Source organism: Cucurbita moschata, unplaced genomic scaffold, assembly GCF_002738365.1.
Source record: "Cucurbita moschata cultivar Rifu unplaced genomic scaffold, Cmos_1.0 Cmo_Scf00007, whole genome shotgun sequence".
Lineage (NCBI taxonomy): Eukaryota > Viridiplantae > Streptophyta > Magnoliopsida > Cucurbitales > Cucurbitaceae > Cucurbita > Cucurbita moschata.
Genome location: NW_019268523.1, coordinates 2729289 through 2744517, shown reverse-complemented (window position 1 = coordinate 2744517; position 15229 = coordinate 2729289). Strand labels below are relative to the sequence as shown.

At 35.5% G+C, this 15229-nt stretch overlaps 2 protein-coding genes across 15 annotated transcripts in view; one reads left to right on the top strand and one right to left on the bottom strand.

Annotated features, from left to right (window-relative positions):
* LOC111445347 overlaps nucleotides 1–4586 on the bottom strand; it is a 20016-nt gene extending 15430 nt beyond the window's left edge. Inside the window, exons 1-8 of one of the 10 annotated variants that reach the window (XM_023083667.1) lie at nucleotides 4392–4586; nucleotides 2426–2477; nucleotides 2281–2354; nucleotides 2090–2191; nucleotides 971–1111; nucleotides 828–879; nucleotides 269–342; nucleotides 92–153 (exon numbers count right to left, since the gene is read on the bottom strand). In XM_023083667.1, the coding sequence (XP_022939435.1) occupies nucleotides 92–153; nucleotides 269–342; nucleotides 828–879; nucleotides 971–1111; nucleotides 2090–2191; nucleotides 2281–2354; nucleotides 2426–2477; nucleotides 4392–4516 (682 nt within the window). In that variant the 5' untranslated portion in view covers nucleotides 4517–4586. Of the gene's footprint in view, nucleotides 1–90; nucleotides 182–268; nucleotides 343–822; nucleotides 880–970; nucleotides 1114–2089; nucleotides 2192–2280; nucleotides 2355–2425; nucleotides 2478–4391 lie in introns of those variants that run through there. The other 9 variants (XM_023083669.1, XM_023083675.1, XM_023083666.1 and 6 more) reach the window with 9 other exon arrangements.
* Nucleotides 4587–5310: 724 nt separating this feature from the next.
* On the top strand, nucleotides 5311–13558 carry LOC111444871 (tRNA pseudouridine(38/39) synthase). 5 transcript variants are annotated; one of them, XM_023082966.1, is made up of 17 exons: nucleotides 5313–5454; nucleotides 5555–5747; nucleotides 5854–5913; nucleotides 6024–6129; nucleotides 6689–6761; nucleotides 6998–7043; nucleotides 7986–8096; nucleotides 8284–8365; nucleotides 8748–8844; nucleotides 9783–9843; nucleotides 9945–10075; nucleotides 10801–10918; nucleotides 11484–11607; nucleotides 11750–11857; nucleotides 11950–12024; nucleotides 12730–12803; nucleotides 13170–13558. In XM_023082966.1, the coding sequence occupies exons 2-16, from the start codon at nucleotides 5601–5603 to the stop codon at nucleotides 12795–12797; spliced, it is 1407 nt and encodes a 468-aa protein (XP_022938734.1). In that variant the 5' UTR covers nucleotides 5313–5454; nucleotides 5555–5600; the 3' UTR covers nucleotides 12798–12803; nucleotides 13170–13558. The 5 variants fall into 5 exon arrangements, with proteins under 5 accessions (XP_022938737.1, XP_022938734.1, XP_022938732.1 ...); XM_023082964.1 differs by having other exon boundaries at nucleotides 13162–13558; XM_023082968.1 differs by lacking the exons at nucleotides 5313–5454; nucleotides 5555–5747 and having other exon boundaries at nucleotides 5998–6129; nucleotides 13162–13558.
* The last annotated feature ends 1671 nt before the right edge of the window (nucleotides 13559–15229 follow it).

The following is a 15229-nucleotide window of genomic DNA, read 5'->3' as shown; positions in this document are numbered from 1 at the left end:
AAAAAAAAAAAAAAAAAAAAAAAAGACATATATTAAAATAAATAAATATTTTATAGCCTTACTATGCCTAATATAATAAGAATGGACTTGCCTGTGGGAAGCTTTGAATAAAATAAGGTGGGCTGGATCCTCGGAGTTGAGCTTGAACAATTCCTTAACAATGAAGGGACATGTAGAGGTGCTGAAATATTTACATGTTATAATATATATATATATATATATATATATATAATAAAAAACCCGGTTTGCAACAAAAATGACAGATTACCTCCCAAGAGTCTGTACTAGAACTATCCAAAAAATTGCAGTAAGCCAGGATTCTTCTTTATAGAACATCCAGATCTGAGTTTACATGGAAAGACAAATAATGTTTATTCAGCTCTCCGATAATTAGCGGAGTCATGAAAGGAAAAGAACGAGAAAGACTATCAAGAAGCTAAGTCTATCCTCATAAACAATCGGATCTATATGTCTAGCATTATCATTATCTAGACGACAGTCGTCTCTTCGTCTCTTCTATGGAGTACATTGCAAGTCTCCCCTTAAACAGTCATCTCTATTGTTTAGCATTATCTAAATGACTCTACTTTTCTGGAGCACATTGTTAGTATAACGACCTAGGCTCACTGTTAGTTTCTCTAAAAGAATTCATACCAACGAACACAGTGTCTCTAACTTGTATATCCATGATCTTCTTCTTAATTAGTCAATATGATTAATCAATATGGAACTCCAACGATTCTCGATATTAATTTAAAAAGAAAAAAAATGACATATTTAACCGTCTAAAAGCAACAAATGTAAATGATAAGGAATTTAAACCTTACTGACAAAACTGTGACAAGTATGAAGTAATCGATGAGTGTTGTTACCATCCAACTGCAAATGGGTTAAAAGAGAGAACATCCTTTGAAAGCTAATTAACACTTGATGAACAGTAAAAATAAGAACGAGTTGAAAGAGAAATTACGGCGTAAAAATCTCCTTGCGGAAAGGCCTACCATCACTGAAAAGATATACTAAATTTACCGCCATCAAACAACCCAAAACACTGTAAATTATTTTTGCAATCATAACATTGGAGTGCTTCCTGTGCTGTTCCATGCCTTTCCTACATGCCAAACAACCAAATTGTGTTTAAGAAAAGGATCAAAATAATTAAGTTTCTCACGTCTATCCTTCCACTCCATTCTTAAAAGTGTTTTTATTTTATTTATTAATGAAAATTAGACAAGATCTCGTATCGGTTAGCAAGGATTCTGGGTCTTGAAGGGAGTGGATTGTGAGATCAATCCCATATTGATTAGAGAGGGGAACTAAACCTCTCATTCGCAGACGCGTTTTAAAACCTTGAAGAGAAGCTCGAAAGGGAAAGCCCAAAGAGGATAATATCCGCTAGCGGTGGGCTTGGAGCCTTGGACTGTTGCAAATGGTATTAGAGCTAGACATTGCGGGGTGTACCAATGAAGACGTTGAGCCCGAAAGGGAGGTGGACACAGGGCAGAGTGCCAGCAAGGACGCTGAGCCTCGAATGGGGGCGGATTGTGAGATCGCACATTGATTGAAGAGAGGAACAAGTGTTAGCGAGAATATTGGACTCCAAAGGGGGTTGGATTGTGAGATCCCACATCGGTTAGCGAGAACACTAGCCCCTAAGGGGGTGGATCTTAATGTTGGACTCCGAAGGGGGTGGATCTTAATGTTGGACTCCGAAGGGGAGTGGATTCTAAGATCTCACATAAGTTAGCGAGGACACTGGGCCACTTGGAGCATGGATTACTAGAACCCACATTGGTTAGCGAAAACGTTGGTCCCTTGGAGGTGGATTGTGATATCCCACATCAATTAGCGAGAACGCTGGCCCCTTGGAGCATGGATTATTAAAACCCACATTGGTTAGCGAGAACGTTGGGCCCCTTGGGGGTGTATTGAGAGATCCCATATCAGTTGGAGAGGGGAACAAAGCATTTTTTACAAGGGTGTGGAAACCTCTCCCTAACAGACACGTTTTACAACCTTGAAGGAAAGCCTGAAAGAAAAAGCCGAAATATGACAATATCTACTGATACGAGGTTTAGTGGTTACATACTTGTTCGGATTGTTGATCAGAACATGGTACATAATATCTTTAAAGGATTCGTGGGACGATAGTTGCCACAACTGGCAAAGAATATAGGCACAAGTGGTAATGCTGTGGAAAATAATAGGCGAAGAGGATTTAATTAGATCCAACAATAAAAGAACATATGTGATAAATAAGGTAGCCAACGAAGTAGTTACCTGCCAAGACATACAAGAAAAACAATCCAAATTGTTGAAGCAATCCAGTTTGGTTCCTTATAGGAAATCCATGTCTGATAGATTATGCACAGTCATAATTTCATAAAATAATATAAATTATTATGCAAACTGGATATTTCCTTACCGCAATGGCTACGGTGCTGATAGAAATGTCAATTATGGTTGCCACCATTAACCTGAAACATGTAACTGCACACCTAAATGAACAAGTCCAGACTTGTAGGGAAAATATAAGCAAAAAAAAAAAAAAATTATGAATCAATGTTACACTGCTTGTAGATATTGTCCTTCTTCCTAGATTTAAAATGGTCTACTTGGGAGGTTTCCACACCCTTTATAAGGAATGTTTCGTTACTTTTTCTAACCAATGTGGGATCTCATCATCTATCCCTTGAGGGTCCAACGTTCTCACTGAACGGGGTCCAGCGTCCTCGCTGACACACTGTTCAGTGTCTGGCTCTGATTCCATTTGTAACTGACGTGGGATCTCATAATTTACCCCTTTAGGATCCAGCATTCTCGCTGACACACTGTTGAGTGTTCGGCTCTGATACCATTTGTAACTGTCCAATTTCAATGAGAGATTTTCATACTCTTACAAGGAATGTTTTGTTCCTCTTTCCAACCAATGTGAGATCTCATAATCTACTCCCTTGGGGTCCTCGCTGACATACTGTTCAGTGTTTGGCTTTGATACCATTTGTAATCGTCCAATTTAAATGAAAGATTTCCATACCCTTATAATCGTTTCTCTTTCCAACCAAGGTGGGATCTCATAATCTACCCCATTGGGGTCCAGCGTCTACATACTGTTCAGTGTTTGGCTCTGATACCATTTGTAATCGTCCAATTTAAGGTAAAGATTTCCATACCCTTATAAGGACACAATTGCACTTTTGAAGGCAGTGGACTAGCGATTGTACGACACTTACTTTCCAACGATAAGTGAGCTAAGCCAATTTGTTCTTGCGTCGCCTACAGCCAAGCGACGTATGATCGAGCCTCTAGCCTCGATTTTAAAAGAAGGTTTTAGAAAACGAGGGCAAAGAGAGATTTTTGAAAGAGACGTTATATAAGCAAGCAAGAAAGAGATAACAACCGCTTACCATATATAACCTTAGGTAGGGGAATATGACTTCGTTCCCCTCCATTAAAGGTTAAAATATGGAAGAAAAAAAAAACGTTTACTCGTGTCGATAAGATCTCACAACCTCAACCCTATCGAGTAAACCCTCATGGAGGCACCCAAATCATTATGTGAAAAACCTTTGTTTTTTTTCAATCTTTTTCAACGATTCAGTAAGATATCTTAAGCTTAGGACAATCTTTAGTGGATATGGTATGATACTAAAATGAGAAAACAACTTTTCAGATCGAGTTAACGACCCTATCTCAAATGGAAAAAAAGTTCCTATGTTAACACCTATGGAATTTGACTGCAAAATTGCCCGGAAGCGAAAGTGAATAAGTTTCGTATTTTAACCAATCATATGTGTAAGATTCATCAAACTGAGGCCTTTTGGGAATCCCAAAAGCAAAGCCATGAGAGCTTATGCTCATCACCATCGTAGAGAGTCGTTCATCTAACGTGGTATCAAAAACATGCCTTAAACTTAGTCATGTTAATAGAATCAATGAATACTATCTCCATTACTGTGAGGGCTTTTGGGGAAGCCCTCAATCCCGAATTGGATCCAAAATTGACGGGTTAGTGTGAGCTTATGTGGTTATGCACTCTTCAAATAGGAATCCATTTTCTGAAAGATTATGGCTTTCCTGCTTTGGTGGATCTCCGAGATCCTTTCGATAACCTATGTTGTGTTCAATATCATACCCTTGTGTTTTTTGGGGAAACCCTCCATGAGAGCTTATGCTCACCGTGGACAATATCATACCATTATGGAGAATTGTGTTCATCTAACGATTATCACTTTAAGAACGATCATATAACCTAATAGATTTATAGAAATACCTAAAATGATCTATAGAACTACGAACGGAGTAACTACTAAAACAGCTCGCATCTGTAAATTCAACGCGAAGAAGACGGAAAATGAAAAGCATTCAGTGGATGAAAAAGAGATGAGTACCGCGAGAAATTTTCCGTGCGGAAAGGAGAGCCATCGATGGCGATGGTGTAAGCGATAGATGTAGCCATCGTACAGGCCAAGACAACGAACACAATCCGCCATCCAATTACTGCCGAGATCGCCATTGCAGCGCCTTGGACTTGAGCACTGTCGCTTTTATAGATGTGACAGTACTCACTTTTTAGACGGAGACGTTTGTGGCTCCCGGCTATTTTAATTTTGGATATTAATTATTTACTTATTTATATATTTTTTAATTTACAAATGTATTGAATTTATATTAAACATGCGATTCAATTTAATGTATTTAATATTGAAGTATGATTAATTTTGTCAATTAAAGTTACAATTAATAATAATAAACTATAATTAATATAAATTAATAAAGTATGAATAATTATTTTATACATAAATAATTTATATTGTTTTAGTAATAAATGGTATAAACGTGATTTATTCCACCTTATACCACATTCGATTTTTGAAACTGTTGGATGAAAGTCTCACATCGGCTAAGGAATACTGTCTTCATTGGTGTGAGCTCTTTTGAGAAGCCCAAAGTAAAGCTACTAGAGCATCATACCATTGTGGGAGTCATGTTCATCTAACATGATATAAGAGTCATGCCCTAGATTTAACAATGTCAATAGAACGAAGAAAGGACACTAAAAGAAAAGGAGTCGAGCCTCGATTAAAGAGAGGTGTACTTTGTTCGAACCCAAATGTTGAATGAAAGTCCTACATCGGCTCGAGAGGCATACTTTGTTCGAGCCCACGTGTTGGATGAAAGTTTCACGTCCGCTGCTTAAGCCCACGGAAGATACCGTACATGGTCTGCTACGCAAAGTAGTACATCGGCGTGTATACTTGCTCTATAAATACGTTCCCGCCTTCTGACTTGGCTTTCTGAATAGACTATTTCGTCTCTTTCTTGTCGTCTTCAACCTCTGAATCTCGGTTTCCAGAGAAACGTCTCTGCTAGGGTTTTAGGGTTTCTTTTGTGATTTGCGGAATTTTTCCATTGCTGTAACATTGTGCTTCTTCTGTTCTTCAAGAAGCTTTCGTATGTGTTCTCTCGTCGTTTCTATGCGTCAATTCTGTTTTACCTCGCGATGAATTCCTAATTCTGTCTGAACTTTGGGGCCTTATAATTTGTTTTTCAGTGGTCGTTTGAACTCTGGGGCTGTATTTCTTGACGTACAAGGGCTAATGGACGGAGCGGAACATTCCCTCGATTACAGAGGAGGTACGGGAGCAATGGAAACGACCTCAGGAACTGACGAGTTTCAACCCTTCGATGGAAACCTAATTGGAAATCTTCAATCCCGGCTTCGTCTTCTCCAAGGCAGGGTTAAGGTTTGAATGTCTACTCTCATTTCATCTTCCGGTTGATTGATGAATTAATGGAGAAGTATCGGTAGAGACAAGACTGATGTTCGATCTCAATCCACTAATTTGTCAGGTTTTAGAGGAGGAAAATTCGAATCTATCCTCTCGACTTGCAACTTGCTGCTGTTCTGAGGTTTGGTCGACTATGTTAGAATGAAATCAGATCTATTTGGTTGTCATGCTAGCCCAGCTAACCTTAGGGTAGATTTTTCGTCAGGGCTAACTAAACATGAATTCGTGCAGAGGAGGATGAACTTTGACGATGGGAGTAGTTCGATTGAGAAAAGCAGGAAATATGGAAGTCTGAAAGACAAGACTACTAAGAAGAAAGCTGTAGAAAAAACGCCAGGCTAGTTGTTACTTCATGAACAAATAGAGTCTATTTTCTCATTCCTCCATAGTTGCGAAAATCAAATCAATTTTTTTCTTTTAGATAAGAGGATCACCAAAAAATGGTGCCATGGGGGAGTAGTAGTAGTAGTAGTAACTCACATGTAAATACGACCAAAGGAGGCAGAATGGAGGAGAATATAATATGTAACAGTGGAGTTCATATAAATATATTAATGAGATTTTTATGAAATTCAAGAATCAAGATTAAGAAATGATGATTTGTGAGTCTGAACTATAGTCAAATTATGCATTGACATACAATAAAATACTCAAATGTGGCTGTTTCACAATAACTGTTGCATATGGATTTGAAAATTTGCATGTCCCCAAATAGCCACTGGATAAACCAAATAGTTTTTCCTACCTGCCAGAGAAAAAGGTGAAAAATGATGAACCTTAGACATACGTTTGGAATGTTTATGAAGTTTAGATGAAATAATTTACGGTAGTTCTCATGCATATTATCAACCTTGTTTATCTACTGGAATGATTTGCTTGTTATTTTATGGGCGAAGGTTATAACACAAGGATCTTGGATCACTGTTCAAAGAGATATATTGCTCTAAAAGTAATGTATTTCGGGCGGAGGTATGTAATCTAGCGATAATGGGAACAATACCAGTACCTTTTACTTTCCCCTGCATTAATTTCCGTACATTTCAGTCCTCCGAAACCTTCTTCCGAGATATGGAGAAATCTTGTTAAAAGAAAACCCCACAACAGTTGTTATTTAAAAACTCTATCGTCGTAGCTTTTTGTTATACTGTGAAAATTTAACTTGATGTCAGATAGTGCCTGAAATTCTGGTTACTTCATCTGTTCAGGTTCTATGGCTTTGCTTCAGAGGCACAAATGGAACCAACAGTTGAGGTATAGTTTCAAATTAAATTGAACAAATTATTTATGATTTATCGATTACAGTGGTACTGATGGGGGGTACTTGTCAAGAACGCACAATATTGATTCTTAATGTTTACTGGGAGTGCCTAAACATTTAAATAATGCATTTAGAGGATCCCAATATCAATTCTTCCATCTTTTCTAATTGATATTTGATCACACCATCTGCTAGAATGAGCATCATGCGATTCTCAAGGGTAAATATAAGGTTTTCTTTGTCAATGAATATTCTTCCCTTCCTGCTTGCTAAGGAATGCCATCGAGATTATTTTGATGCTGTGTTTAATTATGGATTTGGATTATAATGAAGAATGCTAGAAAGCAAAATCGACATTCTGATTCATCTAACCATTAGGTTTTTGATGAGTTTGAGAAATAAATCGTGAATTTCTAAGTATGAATTATGAGGTAACCAGACACCCAAGATTTCAGGAGGCTTGGATTTAACTTGAGTTTCACTATAGTAATGTGTAGTCCTTCCCTCCTTTACCCTTGCAAGTCCTCCTTACAACCACCCTTTTTTCACCTTTCCCCTTCCTTTGTGATTCTCTTGCGATCCCAAAAGCAAACAAAAGGCTTAAGATGTAGATGGATCCAATAAAGGGGAGGGGACTAAAAAGAGTAGGAATTGTCACTGGAAAAGACTTTGACAAAGTTGATTGGCAACATTTGAATGCTACGTAAAAGTTGAAAGGCTTTAGGAAATAGATGAGCATGACTTCATGCGCAAGACCATGGTCTGGGTGGGTGTAAACATTTAGCATCAATTTGTTTTAAGGGGGAGGGGGTTACGGGAAGGTATATTTGGTGGTTGTGAGGAATGTTGGGTGAGAAGAGATTTACTTGTAAATTTTGTACCCAAAAAAAGAAGTTAATTTGTTATCGTTAATTTGTTATCTCATCTTCCTGCAGTCCGAAATTTTCAGAGCTCTTGATAAAGCCAGGCTTCTTGTTGGTGGTAGGAAGGAGTCTTGTTATTCAAGATGTGGTAGAACAGACAGGGGGGTCTCATCTGTTGGGCAAGTAAGACACTTAAAATCTGTAGAGAATAACATTGTACAGCTAGAATAGCATTGTATAACAGTAGCTTTATGCTAATTTTCTGAATACGTTGACTTCCTCATCTTTTTAATTAGGGAACTTTGTTGACCTTTCAATCCCTAATTGAGTTAATTTCACCTTTCTAGCAATCACACTATTGTTCCTGCAGGTAATTGCTCTCTATTTACGGTCCAACCTTAAGGATCCCCCTAATGGTGAAAATGGCAATCATAATGCGGAAGAGCACCATGGTCAGCTAAGTTGATGTTGCCAAAGTCGTTCTTGTTTGTTAATAACTTGAATACTAATCAACTGAATGATAATATGGAGTGCGCCAGACTTCTTGCTTTCTGTTACGGATAGCACTCTTGTTTGAAACACCAAAATATAGCAATATTCTTTACTGCATTAGGAAAGTAGATGGTAGCGATACTTTATACAGGGAACTACAGACATGACCCTTTCTTTTATTTTTTCAAAGGATGTCATCTATAGTTTTATGTGCTTATTATTATTTTTTAATTAACATTTTCAATTGGGGTAGTTTTTTCTTTCTAAGTTCTAATTGGAACGTTGCATACTTTTTCCATCTCCATTATCTCAACTTCATTTCCATTTATTATTTACTCTCAGATGGAGAAATTGATTATGTGAGAGTAATAAATAGAGTTCTTCCCAATGACATTCGGGTTTTAGGCTGGTGTACTGTTCCTGTTGGCTTCAGTGCAAGGTTTGTATTGCTCGTGATTTTATTTTTATTTTTTATTTATATAGATTTGGGTATTTTCGTTTTCTTGAGAGGAATGTGATGTGTTGATTTTTAATGTGAAGTCAGGAACTTCATGAGACTAGCATTCAACAGATTTAAAAATCAATATAACTGGCTTTGACTGCTGAGTTTATGTGCCTACATGAAATTCTGTAGAGTTGTCTTGCTATTCTAAATGTTTGTACACCTCTCTAAGAAGTGCAGTGACCAGTAGCATCTCCGTTACCCCTTACGTCATACAAGAAGCTTTACTTGTGCGTTATTTTTTTTCATTTCTTTGTTAGACACAGCTGGATTTAGGGTTTAAGTTCATTTCTTTGTTAGATACATGCTGCTTAAGTTCTCTAGACATGCTTACCTTTGCCAATGTATGGCATCAATGTCTGGGGTGACATTTTTTTTGTTACGCTGGGGCATTTGTTTGAAACCAAGAACCATGTTAATTTTTTGGTTACTTTCTAAAAATTGAGTTTACACATCTTACATTTTTGCTAAAGATTAACATTTTTCTTCCAAGGGACTGGATCAATGGGGGTTATGGTTCATAATTATGTTAAAAATTAGTTTTGGAAAAGACACATAGTAATTTATACCTAAACAATTCAAGAGTATTCAAATCTACATTTTAAGGTGTTATACTTGATAATCATGGGTACGTCATGATGCTCCCCATACACTAATACTCAATGCATGACCAATACTTCTTTGAGGAACTTATTATGTGAATTTGTTCCCGAAGTGTAAAACTTATCTATTCAGCATAATTTTTCAGCAAGAATCTTTAAGGTATGAATCTGTTGGAAAGACTCCAGTTCTAGTTTCTAACATACATGCTTATATTATCGGAAAAATATTAATGCTTACTCTGGCATTTCTTGTTGCCTCTTTATGCAGCACAGATTTAGTTGTTTAAGAAGAAAGTATAAATATTTATTCTGGGGAGCAAACTTGAACATCTCGGTATGCAAATTATTTTGTACGAGTCTTGTAATGCTTTTGCAGAAGTAATTTGGATGCTGCTTCAACAAAAGGTTGAAAAATTTTATCTGCATTTTCACCAGGCTATGGAGAGGGCCGGTAAGAAATTTGTAGGGGAACATGACTTCAGAAACTTCTGCAAAATGGATGCAGCAAATGTTCACAATTATAGGCGATGCATCATGTCATTTGACATTTCTCCTTGTGATGTGAGGTTGGCGTTGTTTTCAGATTTCTAATCTGTTTTCCAATTCAACTTTTCGTACCATGCTTAATTGAAACATGCCTTGCATTTGTATATTTTTATTGTCAAATCTGATTAGCATATTTGCTTCTCAGGCCATCCAAAAGAGCCTTCCTCTAGCTGTTGTTCAAGCTTATTATACTTTATTCTCCCTGTTTTTGGTCTCTTAAGTTCATTAACTATGTTCTCTCCTAGGTGTTGCCAAGCTGCCAGTAGTTTACTAACTAGAATAAGAGTGCTTTTCTGACCATGTTCATTTTGAGTTGTTGATAATCATGTTGAAATTGACCATCTCTGTGGTTTTTATCATTTGCGGGGGTAGATTCATATTATGCAAGATGCTTTGAACTTCAGAAGAATGATCATGTTAACTTTTTAAGCGTCCTGCAGTTATTGCTGTGTTAGATTTCTATTTATTCCAAATCTAGGATGCATTAAGACGACTACGCAAATTAAAAGAATGTGAAATATACTTGTGGGAGAAAGAAGCGTGGTACCATAGAACCCGTGTTTTATGATAGAATTCTATTGGATATATCTTTTGTAACTTCATTCTACATCATCGTGTCCTGAGCTAAGATGTCTTCTTGGCTCAAGACATCTACTTTTTTTTTTTTTGGTAAACAAATTAATCTCTCTCTCTCTCTCTCTCTCACAATCTTTTTAGTCTCTGAATCTTTTTGGTACTCTGACAGGATGGAAGGCAATCTATTATGGGCATTCAACATAGAAGGCAGTGCTTTCCTCTGGCATCAGGTCCGCTGCATGGTTGCTGTAGTATTCATGGTTGGGCAAGGTCTTGAAGATCCTGATGTGCGTGCCAGACGTCTTGACATCTGATTGCTTTATTATATTTGCATAAACACTTTTAATATGTTAAACTGCTTGCTTTTGCTCATGAAAATGTAGTCATCTTATACTTCACAGGCCTCAACACTCTCATTTCAGCTTATTATATCTCTAGAATGGCCATAAAAGATAAACAACTAATGGTAAATTTGGTAACTAGGAGCTAGTGTTTTCCAGAATTGATAGCCGTATTTATTTTTATATAGATGCATCTGCCGTTGACAATGAACCTTCCTAGCCACTGTTTCTTTTCAATACATGTGCACTTCCCCCCTTTACCGAAGTTATCAATCTTATTTCTTGGTTGGTAAACCCTAAGCATGACTTCGTTGCTCTTTTGAAATATGTGTTGTTTTGCTAATGGTCACACAATTAGCACTCATGTCAAGATTTCAACATTTAAAGTCGCTGTACACAGTGGTTTCCCAATTATCAGCTTTACTTGGCCTGTGGTGTGATTTTGTTATGCTATGTGAAGTATAAAATGCATCTCAATCTATTATATGAAGAGGACTGGTAAATTTTGTAGGTGGTTGATATTCTACTGGATCCATTAAGAACACCAAGGAAGCCTCAATATGTTATGGCTTCAGAAAATCCTCTGGTTCTTCATTCTTGTGAATTTGAAGGTGTCAAATTTAGGTGTTCAACAGGTACTTTTCTTCAGCTTCATTAAGGGATTAATTGATTATAGATAACGTGACTTCTACCTCCTGAATATTTTCTTTTTCACCTCAGTTGTCATTATATTATCGTTCTATATTTAAAGGATTTCCATACCTGCATTTCTCCTAGATGCTGGAGAAGCTCTACAGTTGCATTTATCAAATGAAATCCGCACATATGAGCTCCAAGCTGCAATATTCAAAGAAGCTCTTCTAAGCTGTTTGCCAATCACAGATGGTTTGAATTGCAATCTTTCCCTATTATACATTTTGTCATTATTTTTCAGTTGATTCATGATACTGATGTGGCAACTTCTATCTCCTCTCCAGATGAGAGCCTTTCAGACAACAGAAAGATAAAGAAGAAAATTTGCCATGTTCCCCTATTGTCAAGACCAACTGAACGTAAGTTCTGCACAAAAAGACTGCTGACTATTGGGATTATTTATTTGATAATGTCATATAGTACTACACTATCTGTGATTCCGTATATAACCAATGACTAAACAACTGAATATATTATTTTAGTATCACAGTTAAAAAAGAAAAACACTTCAGCTAAACGCAAATCCAATGACCCTTGTGTACATGTCAGTTAATAATTTGGTGTGAGCTGTTTTGTCCATAACCATTTACATAATGTTTTTAGTTAATGTGGAGCTTTTGTTTTGTCCATAGCAGAATCATCTCTCTTTCTTTGCTAATGATTTATGGGCCAGTAAATCTAGCTGTCATGGAGGAAGATGCTCATCGAGAAATGTGAGATCCCACATAGGTTGGAGAGGGGAACGAAACATTTCTTATAAGGGTGTGGAAACCTCTCCTTAGTAAACGTATTTTAAAACTTTGAGGGAAAGTCTTTGAAAGAAAGCCCAAAGAAGACAATATTTGCTAGCAGCAGATTGGTCTGTTACAAGAAATTAAAATATTAGCTACAAGATTGGTTTTCATTTAATTTATTTGATTTATTGAATCACTCTATCTTAAGCGTTGCATATTCCCCTTCTCATCCCCTAACTATATTATTAACTACCTCCAGAAGCATACCCTTCCCTCTGTTATTTCAATATGTTAGTTTATATGTATTGGTTTATGCTGTTCCGTTTCCAGCTTCTTACGAAGAGCGGCGTGCGAAGCTCAACTCATCCTCAAAGAGTTCATCAAATACATCTTCATAGGCACAGGTAACATAGTTTTCGTGTTTTTTGAAAAAAATAAATAAATCTATTAAGCATCTGTTTCTAAGATCTAATTTCTTCCCTTTCAAAAAGATATCAAGTGAACATGAAAGCCTAATTGGACTAATTATGATACTATATGGATACAAGATTATATCTTAGAGCAGCTCTCATCCCATTTCATAAGAGACTGAAGTCTTTTAAAACTGCATTTGGCGTAACTTTTAGAATACTAATTAAGGAACTTCTCAAATCTACTGTTCAATTCTTGAAATTTATGTTTATTTCTTATTATAACTCAAAGAAATATTTGAATTAGTGTACAATAAGGGGGTAAATTTAAAGATAATGAGTGTATCTGTAGTTTTGCAGAGTTTGAACGCCATTAAAAGAGCAGAAGCGGCAATGATGAGCATCCGGTGATGAAGGGGAGACGAGTCTAAAGAAAAAGCTGACAGCCCAACCACACCCCAACATCAACATGTACCATCATCATCATGAATCCAGGTGCATGAACTCCGACCAAATCATTTTTCTCACTTGCCCTGTCCCCCTCTCCTCTATGGTTTTATTAATGTTGAGAATGACTTGTGACGGTTCTGTGCTGTGTGTTTTTGTCCTGAACCATGTGAAAGCTTAAACCATTTTAGAGGAAGCTATGTTTTTTTAGTTAGAATCTAGGTTAAATTATATAAATTACCCCGAAGTTTTGTATCAGGTCTCAATTATATACCTATAGACTTCGAAAAGTTTCATTTTTATTCTTGAACTTTGAAATTTGACCTAAAGAATAATACTCTTGGAACGGAAAATGTTTCTTTCGTCTTTTTAAAGACTATTCTCGAAGTGTTAGAGTAAAGTTGAAAACTTTAAAAGTCGTAGTGTCTTAAAATTTAACCATGATCAACTACGGTGAAAATATAAATTCCTTATCTATTTACTCTGAAAAGTGAAATCCCACACGAATCATATCTAGCAGAATAAAGACAAAGTGATTATGGTCAAAAAAAAAAAAAAAAAAAGCTAATTATGATTTCAGTTTAATCTTATTAGTGGTCAATATTGGTAGCAGATATAATGATATTATGTATTAATATTTAAATAATTTATTATTTTCATTTTGAGAAAAGAAATACGAAAGAAGTAAGTATTTTTTAAGTTACCTGTAACTTGCAACTTCCATCTCTTTTATTTATTTATTTATTTATTTTTATATTATTTTATTTTATCCTTTGATGAGAAAGGATGAATGAGTATATTGAAGGCAACCACAGCTCATCTATTAAAAATAATAAAATAAAATAAAATAAAAGTCCAAATCACCCTAGACAATAAATAGTTTTTATTTTAAAATTATAATTTACTCGTAAATTTATCTCATAAAAAAAAGCATTTTTGGATAAATAGTTTCTTAGATCAATTCTTTTGGGAATATGGTCCCAAAGTTGGATTGACATCAAATCGCAAACGGCCAGAAAAGGCGGCAAATTTTTTATTTTTTAAAACTATTATTATTATTATTATTATCCGGGTGGGTGAATGGGGTCTAATGCACTCCTTGACTAGTGTAGTGACTCGATATGAGGTCATTCAGAATGGCTCCATATGGTTCGATTTTGGGTGTAACATTGTGGTCATTCTCTCGTTGGACTTACCCATGTGGTTAAAAGCTCTCATGCTATTTGTACTCATTTTTTAAAATGAACATGTCCGATCTTGATCGGGTTCGAGCTTCCTAATCTCTTCAATCTCTTTTGACTTTAAACTACCGTGTGCCTATTTGATGCTTCTTATAGGCAACGTAAAACATTTTTCAATGGACTTTCCTCTAAAAGTATTTATATATAAATGATGAAACCTATGTTAATTTTCTAAATAAATATCTTTTATTTATTTTTAAATAAATTTAAGCCAAATAACTTGAACTTTCAATTATTGGCTTCCCAATTATTTTTAGTAACTAAAATAAAAATGAAACAAAAACACCAAACGACATAAATATGAAAATGAATCATCACCCTAAATTATTCAACAAACTTTAAATCATTGTTTTCAGCTAAATTACAAAAAAGTCCTTTAAAAATATATTTTTTTTTAAGTTGCAATATTACCTCTAGTAAATAATTATTAGAATAAAATATTTAAAATGATATAACTGTAATATTTTATTTCAAAAATATCCTACAGGTTTTTTTAAATTAAAAAATACTCACACTTATAGAGTATTTTTGAAATCGATAAGAATTTGAAGGTTTTTTAATTTAAAAAAAAAAGAATATTAAAGTATTTTTGGAAGTCATACCTCTAAAACAAAATATTAACGATTTTTATTCAAACCAGAGTATTTTTTATTTTATTTTTAAATTTACCCTAAAATAACAATTTTTTTTTTATTAATTTAGGCACTTATTTGTTACTTTGTTTTTACGGGA

Bases quoted from the DNA above. Each gene is read 5' to 3' on its own strand.
- LOC111444871 (XM_023082966.1), top strand. From the start codon at position 5,601: ATGGACGGAGCGGAACATTCCCTCGATTACAGAGGAGGTACGGGAGCA. The intron at 6,762-6,997 runs GTATGTAATCTA...TCATCTGTTCAG, and splicing joins GTAATGTATTTCGGGCGGAG to GTTCTATGGCTTTGCTTCAG. The intron at 11,858-11,949 runs GTTTGAATTGCA...TCTCCTCTCCAG, and splicing joins CTGTTTGCCAATCACAGATG to ATGAGAGCCTTTCAGACAAC.